At 48.6% G+C, this 10399-nt stretch overlaps 2 protein-coding genes across 2 annotated transcripts; one reads left to right on the top strand and one right to left on the bottom strand.

Moving 5' to 3' along the window:
* Positions 1 to 244: 244 nt before the first annotated feature.
* Positions 245 to 2446, bottom strand: LOC120849844. Its single transcript, XM_040505160.1, has one exon. The coding sequence runs from the start codon at positions 2444 to 2446 to the stop codon at positions 245 to 247; it is 2202 nt and encodes a 733-aa protein (XP_040361094.1).
* A 424-nt stretch (positions 2447 to 2870) lies between these two features.
* On the top strand, positions 2871 to 8160 carry LOC120836002. Its single transcript, XM_040222100.3, has 3 exons — positions 2871 to 3145; positions 6117 to 6256; positions 7971 to 8160. Exons 1-3 carry the CDS (start codon positions 3008 to 3010, stop codon positions 8158 to 8160), a joined length of 468 nt encoding a protein of 155 aa, XP_040078034.1. The 5' UTR covers positions 2871 to 3007.
* The last annotated feature ends 2239 nt before the right edge of the window (positions 8161 to 10399 follow it).

The following is a 10399-nucleotide window of genomic DNA, read 5'->3' as shown; positions in this document are numbered from 1 at the left end:
CGAAAAAAAAAGGGACGTTGAGTTATTATAAATGCCATTACACAAACAAGCGGAGACCGTGCAGTTTTTGGCAAAACTAATCCAGTAGTGCGTGATGGGGCACCACCTCACGAAAGTCTCTGCAACGGTAAAGATCAAGTGCATAAAAGTTAAACAACTGATCTGGCATTATCGCCACACTCTCATTAAGTTCCCTAACAATGTAGGAGCACCTGTGCTCGCTACAATGAAGTGTAGCAAGACGCTAGCATAACAGCAGTAAGAAACTACCGAAAACAAGAAGCTTCTCAATCTTAAGAAACTGTGGAATGTCGTGTTGCATTTTGTGAACGAACACGTCACTTAGACGATACTGGCAATTGTCAAAGCTCGCGGTTTTCACAGCAGAAACTTCTGTCTCCAGCGTCACCTTGGCAACAGCAGCTTGCTGCTCTTCTGGCAGCTCTTCTACCTTGATCGGCCTTGCTCCAGTTGTCTCAAGTGGCGAGTCAAACAGACTTCCCGACAGCTCATAAGCCTGGAGAAGCTGGTGCCGGGTCGCAAGCGTCAGACAAGTGTTCCGAAAGTTCTTTACTTTGGAGGCGAGACTCTTGAAGTACGAGTGCTTCGCCTCGAATCGCATGCCCCAGAAGCGGCGAGGTGGTCCGAACTTCTGGATGTATTTCGAGTAATGCAGCAAGTAGTGAAGCTTCGGCGTCACTACTGCATTTGGGTATTGCGCCGTGTAGAGTTCCAGGAACTCTTCGACTTTCACTTGAAGGTAAGGAATGCAGTCCTTGGGGATCCTCTCTGCAAGGATGATGTCGACAACATGTCGGTATGCCAAATACACCCTCCAGTGTGGATTGTCTTCAGGGATGGAGTCTCCGTAGAACTGAGGCAGCAGTCGGAACAGGCACAACCTCTGGCTAGCTGTACCTCTCAGGCTTGCCTTACCGGTGAGGAAGGTGTCCCTGACTGCATTGGGTGCAGACTTCCTGTCATGAAAGCCATACTTGAAAGCAGCAACTCTGTCGAGATCCTGCTTGCGCAGTATTCTGTCTTGAATCAATCCACCGAGGACATGACGAAGGACGCATCCAATGCCCCCCTCAAGAATGTCATGCATTGCATCAGGGGGCAGTTGGTCAGTGACGTCGAAGTTGCTGAGTCCCTCCAGAGGGGAGACATTTGAGATCCCATAAAGGGGGCCATTTACTAATGGGTCGAGTGCGAAAGCTTCAAGGTGGCTTTTGTGCATTTGGCTGGTCCTTTCAACACAGTCACTAGTCGCATGGAGCTGCCTAAGTTGTTTGTGCCGCGCTAAGCAAAACCGGGAGATACGGCCATTACTGAAGCAGCACTGAAGCCCTGCAAGACGATGCATAGACAGATTGTCTCCAGTGAACGCCACTGTCACCACGTTAAAATGTAAGCTCCTGGCATCCATGCCATGCTTGTGAAGCAAGTTCAAGTCCCCCACCAGGGGAGCGAGCACTTTATCTAAGCCATGGCGCATGGCAACACAGTACTCCACAAGAAGTATAAGGTGGATAGCACCAAGCTTTGACCGGTACCGAGGGTGCAGATTCAAAACTGAAAAGTACACAGCTAGAACCTTGTGTCGTCCAGCAGCACTGCCGAGGGGGTTGGTGATCTCAAGCTCGTCTGTATAAAAGAGCAGGAATATGGTGTGGCTGTCATCTTGGGCGAGCTGGCGATGATGACCGAGAAAGTCACCATCGGCGAAGTCGGAAAGCACGTCTGATGGTGTTGCGGGAGGCTGCATTAAACATTCCAGCATGTCTTCATTTTGCACGAAACTTGTCAGAAGCTTTTTAACTGGGATATAGCAGACAGAGTCGTTACAGCTGCCCGCCTGAAGCGGCACCTCGGTCACTTCGGTATGTGGGAAATGTTCTGCAACATACTTTTTTCTCAAGTGTGTGCTACCCAGCCCGGAGAATATGTTTTCAACAATGTCTGCAGCACTTGCACGTGAACCGAGGTTTTCGATGACGGACGATGCCACATTCTCCTCCATTAGAAATTTCAGAGTGTTCTGGTTGTGGCCGTCAAGAATCTGGTGCACCAAAGACCTCATCACCGTGAATATCTCGTCTGCCGTCGTAAAGACCAACTTCAGCTTCTCTGTGATTTTAAGATAAAAAAGTACAAGCTGCTCCCGGATATCACTGATGAAATCACCGCTGCCCGAGGGGCCCTCGTTGTCGACGAGCGCTTCTTCCGATGAAGTTGAGGCGGTGGGGATCGAGGCATCTTGTTCGATGTCCCCAGCGTGTTCGTTTCTTGTAGCGCACCTCCCTGGAGCCGGGGTTATTCCCGCAATCGCTCTGTGCGTGCGGTACACGTGCTTCTGGTAGGCACTGTAACGCCGAAACGTCGCCGCACAGTTTTCTATACCACATATCACGCGGAAGTCAGGTTCACAGCTGTGGACCCTCATATGGTTTACCACTCGTCGTATTGATGTCCCTGTGAAGGCGCATCTTGGGCAGTGAACAATACGCATCACAATTAGTTGGGTCGTAACAAAAAGTAGACAAACAACAGCGCCTCCCAGCGCGTCAGCAACGCCAGAAACACCAACGAGCCACCCCACTGAGCAAGGAGGACCACTGTTGAGCGCCTTCTGCTCCGGATTGGATTCGGTAATCGAGGCAGTCAGTGGAGGTACAGTCACTGTCGTGGAGGCAACGTTGAGTGGAGGCGACCAGTGAGGCGACCGGGGGAGCAAAGCGCTCGAATAAAATAATTTAGAAATGCAAAAGCATATTTCTTTTACTTTTGAAGTAAATTAATACGACTAAATAACTAGTTTTAAAATTGTTTACCTTATTGCCTATTTTTCAATTTTTGGGCTACACTTTTCTTCACTTTCGGCTTATTTCAGATCATACCATCTGGCCACAATACGCCGCGCAACTTCGTTTGAGGTTTTCGGGCGTGCTCGTTCGCGGCTCGTTTACGTTACTCGGTGTGCGATCTGTTTCTTTTTTGTGTGAAAATGTTTAGGTGTGTGGGCTTCTTCGAGAAGTTCTGTCGTCCAATTATGATTCCACCGGACTTCACTTTCGACAGTATCAAAGATGCCTTTTTGATCAAGTTTCCAGAACTTGAAGGAACGGACAGGGTCCTCATCCAGGTATGTCTGAAGAGTGGTGGCAATCAATTGGTCAAACGACGTTTTAGCGAACGCCGACTTTTCATAGAAAAACACTTTAGCGAATAGTCACAGAGTAGGCACGGGTGGGTGGGCCAAATTGGTTAACATTTCTGTAATGAGCCGCCGCAGACCCGCCGCAAAGCGCGCGCGCGAAAAAGGGGGGGGGGGGGGGGGGGGGCTAACACTCGCCTCCGTAATTCGCTAAAACGTAGGTTCACTCCGATGGCGCTGTTCGCTAAAACGACATTCACTCATGTTATGGGAACCTAGAGATGGAAACAAGAGCGCATGGGGACGTCAGAACGCCAATCTCTGGTTCTAACGTGATAAGTGGGTAGACCTAAAGCTAGCTGCCTTTGTCTCCACTGCACCCGTCGAACGCGTTCGGATGCAAAAAAGCAAACGCCGGCGTTCTGCGTTCTAGGGCGTTCGGCGAGTGCAGAGGAGACAACTTCAGGTGTACCCACTCATAATTCCAACCAGAGTTGGTTGTTCTGACGCCCCCGCGCGCTCTCGTCTACTCCTCCCCCTCGGTTCCTCGGCGCGTACGCACGACGCCGTGCACCTTGACTGGAAGTGACTATACGCACGAAACGGAGACTGTACGCTATACACACGACGCGCAGACGTTCGCCGCGAAACGGCAACAATCTGAGTCTTAGGATGGTATGTTTAAACATATTAACCCACCTAACCAACTCGTTGCATTAAAAAAAAAAGATATATATTTATTTACTTATTTATTTATTGTGTAGTTTAGCGACATACTGTGATAATTGTAAAACAGGATGCTAACATCACCAAATGTTTGACAAAAAAAGAATATTCCCACAGTTTTCCAGATTTGATCCTGGGTCCATGCGTGGGAAGCGTCCATCCCTATCACAAGGCGATGCTCCAGCTGTAGCAGTCTATTTTGACAATTCATTATGTGCAAGACCAAAGAAGTTTTGTGTCGTGTGTGTGGCTATTTCCGATCAAGGTGCACGACGTCGCTCGAATAGCATTACTCATGTTGGAAACTGGCATTGTTTATTTCTGTCATTTTATTCCATTTAATGCGAGAGCATCAACTGTCCCATTCAGCGAGCCGACGTCATTTGCCAAACGGCGGCTGAATTCCCCTCTGCCAGTAGCCGCGGTCTGAAGCCTCCTAGCTTTGGAGCCGCACAAAACGCCACGCAAAACGGCAACGAAATTAAGCCGAAACCTGAGGGATGCGGCCTCCGCACGTCAGTTTCAAGGGGCGCCACCCTATGCTGCTGCGTACCCGTGCCGCCATTGTGCCGGTAAAAGGAATCGCCTGGGGGTGGGGCCAGCCCCGTCGGGGAGACTTCAGAGTGGCGGGACGGCCATGTCAGCGCGGCACGGCCACTTCACGATGCCGCGCGCAAGAACAACATTCATGCTTTCACATTCACAACTCATAAGAAATGCTTAGGTATACCTTGAGCCTTTTTTGCTTACAACTGTGCAACTAATGTAAGTGCATGTCCTCTAGCAGGCAAACGTCCAGTGGACCACATCATGATGTAGCTAGTCTGATGCAAATACATGTACATTAAAATCAATCAGTCAACCAAAACCTCTATTCACTTATACAACTAATGCTCCCACAAAAATATCAACAACCGGAAGCATCAGGTAGCAACTTTCTTAGAATGTGTATTTAATGGTGAATTTCACTGGCCGTTTTGGAGCGCGCCGGGATCAGTTGACCAGACCGGGAATGGAGCGCACGATCCGAACGGGGTCACGACGCCTACGGATCCTCAGTAAAATATGACCACTGCTTCGGGATCGGGAGATGCCTTCCCGTCATTCAACTGCCCGGGAATCCCCTTTTTGCGGCCGCTACGGTAGTTTCGAAGACATTTTTGCGATCGTGGCGCTAACACGTGTTTGACGCACGAGTTGCAGGAATCTTGGGAGCTTCTAGCAAAGATTGCCGGAATGCTCATAGTGCGGCAAAACCTTCTCTTCTTTTTCCTGCAAAACAAACCGGCTGTCGAGCCAAGGGGTAAGCAAGCAGCCATTACAAATTGGCTGCTTGCTTACCCACAAATGGCTGTCGATGCCCCTTGGCTCGACAGCCATTACAGCTGTCGAACCAAGGGGCATCTCGCCTGATCTCACCCAGAAATTCTTCTGGGGCGAGATCAGGCGAGATGCCCCACGAGAAAGGAAGTCACGTGTGTGCGCCGAGGGCTGGCCCAGCTGGTTTCCGGCTGAATCCGACGAAATCGTTGGAAGCGACTTTTCTCGCATCCAGATCGAGATCTGGAGCGGGACCTAATCCAAATTGACCAGTGGAACATGTCCGTCTCGATCACAATCTCCCAGTGAAATAGGCTCGTTCCATAGAAGTCGATCCCGGCGCGCTCCAAAACGAAAATAACGAAAATTTCAAGTCTCAACTCCTAGTGCGCAAAAATAAAGGCAGGGGCTATTCTGCCGGCAGTAGGCAGAATAACTTTTCCGTTAATCTACTGCCTGTCGCTTCCAATTGGTTGCCTGAAACCATGTAGCAAATGCCTGTACAATATTTAAGTTGTTATTCTCTAGGCACATTTGAAAAGGCGCATGTTTCATGGACACTCGTTACATGAGTTGCTTGCTGTAGGGACATTTCATTGCACATTGATCACTGGGACGCCTGTTAACCTACCCAGCGCACCCGTTTACACTGCTTCGTGGCGACAGTCTGCGGCGGCTCAATACAAAAATGTTAACCCACCCACGCACGTTCAGACAGCTAAAAGGAGGCGACTGCCGGTAGAATAACAGAAAAATCGTTCTCGGCTGCCGGCAGAATAGCCACTTTCTAAATAAAAAACTTGTATGCTTTCAGCATAGTATCCCTAACCAATTCACTTCTTTATTTTTAATTTTTTAATCTTGTCTTAGGTTTCTGTTTAGAATTTAAAATAATTGAATGTAACCTTTGCAGGTCCTTGATGTAGAACTCGGCGAATATCTTGACTGGGATAGTACGACAACCTTGGTCGCGGGCTCCAAGATGAGGGCTACACGGCTGGCGCCCCAAGAGTCGGCCCCACCTCCTGCTCCTGTAGCCGCTTCACCAGAAGTGTATGATTATTTTTTAGAACTGTTTTAATAGCGAGTTTGCTTTACGGCACTTGTGCCTACGTGTGCCGACGCATGCTCACTCGCAGTGTGGAGCAGGTTTGTTTCAGTGGGCACTGCACGAGCGGGTGCACTTTCCGAGTTTGTTCCAGCACTGGCACTGCACGCGTGAATGCACTTGCTGCACCGAGAAAATCGAATGTGTGCCAGGATGCAACCCAGTCATGCATTACTCAGACGAGGTGCGAGAGCAGACGATGGGGGTTTGTCTGCTACGAGCTGCTGTTTGCATGAAGAGGATCCGAATAAACAACTAGACTTTCTGCTAGAAATTGTGTCCTGTGAGAGTGTATCGAACGCGAGCTTGTATTGCGATTTTCTCGCTATTTCATGAAGGAAGCAATCAACAATTCATACCTTTGCAAGTTTTGTTACCGTACAGTCGCTGAAATGTACGGATGAGGTATGATCAGAACCACTCGCAGAACTTGGCAACACCAACACTATTTTTGCTCTCACCTTCGGCTTTTTTACCTTCTCTCCTGCGTGCACCTGCAAGATTGTCCCAGACGACGGTGACCTCGGCGAGTTTGTTCGTGACTACCGTCACTGGAGCTGGTCGCCAGTGGGTCGCAGTCAAAATGAACAGCTTCCAACATCTCTTTGCTGCGATCAGTGTCAAAGACTTAAATAAAGCGAGCGATGCCGTAGACATAATAATCTACATGCATGCTTGCATGCTTGAAATGCGGAAGGTAAACGAGGAAGCTGAATCTTGAGACGCTGAAAGAGCCAAGTCTGTAAGCGCGTGCAAGGAGACGCTGTGCAGTTGGCTAATGACGTCGCACACCTTCTGAATGGGGAGGATCCGAGGGTCCCGTAAATATATCAATTTATCCATAAAACTATTGCGCCATTGTAATTGAACTATTTAGCAGGATTATAGGAACATACAATGGATTCTAGCAGTATAGTTGCCTCATATTTCATTTTTGGCATGTCCTGACCCTTCAAAAATTTTACTGAGGAGTGTTTTTCAGCTTTTTTTGGATTTATCCGAAAGCATGGAAACCTAGCAATAAGGTGTTGTAGGAGTGTTAGTTCTACAGCTCATGCAGTTGTTTTTATAATGGCGAATTCGGGTGGCCAATCGCCGGCGAGAACGAGCCGGCTGAACCGGCAGCCAGAAACGCGCCGGCAGCATACCACGTGACACTTAGCAACCGAACACGAAATGCGAGATGGTGGCAGTTTACTTCACCTCTTGCCCGTGCGACACCGCCAGCGAGAGCCCGTCGCCACTGTCACCCATGTCCCAACGACTTGGATTGACTCGTGTAGCGGCTGCTAAAGTGACTTCAGATCAGTTACCTTCTCCTATTCATTTTTTTCTCACAGACCTTCTCTCCGATTTCGGAAGGGACGACACCGGATGCAGTCTGGCGCCTGCTCGCGCAGACGTTCGGAGCTCGGGTGGAAAAAGCTCCGGAAAGTTGCCGGTGCTTGCCGGAGAACCACCACCCGAACAGTGCGCGCCAGCCGGAAACTGACCACGCAAACACTATTGCCGGTTTTCGGGCAAAATAAGTTGCCGACGATTGACCTCCCGAATTCGCCATAAGCGTTTTCAATATTGGGGGACTGGGAGTTCTAAAGCTTATGCACCTGTTTTTATAGGTGTGTGTCATTCATATAATAACTTTGCTCACATTTTCAGAATGGAAGTGCCTATGATCCAGGAGGGCCCTAGCCCAACACTGGATCCGAAGAAATATGTATTTCCTCCGACCCCCAAAGACATAGCACACAACCTTTCACAGGTCACGCAGAAGGCCAGAGTGCCGTTAGATCTCCGCCGCCGCATTGTGGAATGGATGTGTTTCGATCTTTTCAGGTACACTCTGTGAGTATGCCCCTGTTCCTCTAATACAGTGGTCGGCAACCTTTTGGCGCAGCGGGCCGAGTCGCCGCGAGGCCAAAGTGGAACGGGCCGGACGGCAAGCAGCAGGCCCGGGGGGGGGGGGGGGGGGGGGGGGCCTGCTGCTTGCCGCCACTGCAGAGTAGGGAGCCTTCATGAAGGCACCCTACTGCAGAGACGCGGAGGGGCACGGAGCGACCTGGACCGGCTGGTTCCCGGTTTTCCCACTTGGTGGCGTCCGTTTTGCTGGAGTCGCGAATTTGCCTATAATGATACTGATATGTTGCTTATGCATTCTGTGGTTAAATACCATAGTGTGATAACCTGTACCATAAGGTTTCCATTCCTTCTGGCTCTTTGGGTGCGGACCAACACCACCTGGAACAGTCAAAGCTTCCGAACGGCTTCCTCTCTCTCCACAAAAAGTCATCAAACTCGGATGGCTCAATAATTTGCCCCGATCCCAACTCTGAACGTCCTTTGATGCATTGACTGGACATGGCTGCCAGCCGAATGCTGACACAGCACTTGGGTACAATCTGTGTCTGCGCTTCATCTGACTGTGATGACGTCGAAATTCAACTGCAGAGGCTTGGATTCTTCTAGCTGGTTCTGTGCAGGCAAAGCATCCAGTATTTCGGGCAGCTGGATGGCTATGTGCCCCTTGTGATAGCTTAAAAAGGACGTTGGGGTTTTGCGAGTCTTTTAGAAGTGCCAGTCTTTAGAAGTGCCAACCGCCCACCTCTCGCTCTAATCCTTCTCTCCCTCTTTCTTTCCTCCTCTCTAATTTCCCTCTCCCTTGTCTCCTCCTCGAGCGGAGTATGACGCTTCTTGGATCTGTACCAAAAAGTTTAGCTGATTTTCCAGAAGAAAAGAGATATATTTTGAATGTCAGGGGCCCTTTTTATAGCATTGGGCTGCGGACTGTGAGGTAGGTTTGACTCCTGTTTGGGCAGAAATTTATTTTATCCCCGAATTGGGGGCGAACACAGGTGGGAAGGGAAGGTGGAATGAAAGGGGCGCAATGGTCGGACACTCGATTTCAAATCATTACTGAGACAAACACATTCTTTGTTGAAAATAGACGCAGACTATTGCGCTTCTTTGCAAAGCTTACTTCCTTTTGCCTTGATGCTTTTGAGGTAGAATGGACCTTTTTCCAGTAAGCTTCCGCGCATGCGCACATTCCCGCCGTCGCCATTTTCAGAGGGCATCGGGACGGTGCCCTCCAAAAATGGCGACAGCAACATCCATCTTCGCGCGTATTTAGTCTATTTTGACGCTTTGTTTTTTAGTATTGGTAGCATGGGGTAGAACACTGAAAAACGATACAACAGCACGATGCCAACGTGTTTTGACGGGCGGAAGCATGTTGGGCTGCTCTTCATTTGTAGTTCGCAGACAACTCCCCAGACAGCGCTCGGTACTCGAAAAAGGTCCATTGCACGTCAGTCGAATCCAGCTCTTAAAGTTGGACAGGAGTCTTGTGCCGCTGGGGAAGCCAATCAATGCCATTATGGAGACTGTTGAATTCTAACGCAAATGGGGGATTGCCTTCTTTCTCATTGTTTAAATCATTGTCATTGTGGGTCTTAGGCGAATTGTCAAAGGCTGACCACTGAGTACTTCCAATTCCAGGAGGGTTGTTTGTCACAACCACATGATCGCTTATTCGCCTTTGAAGTCAAGGTGGAAAGCAGGCTCAATTTATATAGGAAAATCAGTTCACTCTCCTTTTAGTTTCAAGTATTTCTTGCAAATTTTGAATTATGGAGACAACTGTATTTCGGGACACTGCATAAGTCTTACGCAATGACCTCCACCTTTTTTGTCTATTTAGATGACACAGGTAGGCTTCTCTATAATAAAAATTCATATTTCTTCTAAACCTTCTGGTGAATGTGTTTTACAACGTTTGCATTTCATCTTTTCACATGATATGACACAGGGCCAACAAAAAACTGCTGTGTGCTGCCTTTCCTGTCACTTCATTTCTTACAATATGATCCCATCATAGTATGTAGTTAATTTATACACACTTTCATGTCCTGTGTTTATATTTGGTAGCTAACTGAAAAATATTTTTTGTTCGAAAAGCTTGTTAGTAGCTGACAAGGTTGCATCGAGAAAAGTTGCCCAAATAGCATGCATGCTTTAAGTGCTTCACTGTTTACACACACAAAAAAAAACAACAAAAAAACCTGTCGATAGTGGCAGGTCATTTCTAT

Source organism: Ixodes scapularis, unplaced genomic scaffold, assembly GCF_016920785.2.
Source record: "Ixodes scapularis isolate PalLabHiFi unplaced genomic scaffold, ASM1692078v2 PGA_scaffold13__105_contigs__length_92229423, whole genome shotgun sequence".
Lineage (NCBI taxonomy): Eukaryota > Metazoa > Arthropoda > Arachnida > Ixodida > Ixodidae > Ixodes > Ixodes scapularis.
This window is presented reverse-complemented; position numbering and strand designations above follow the sequence as displayed.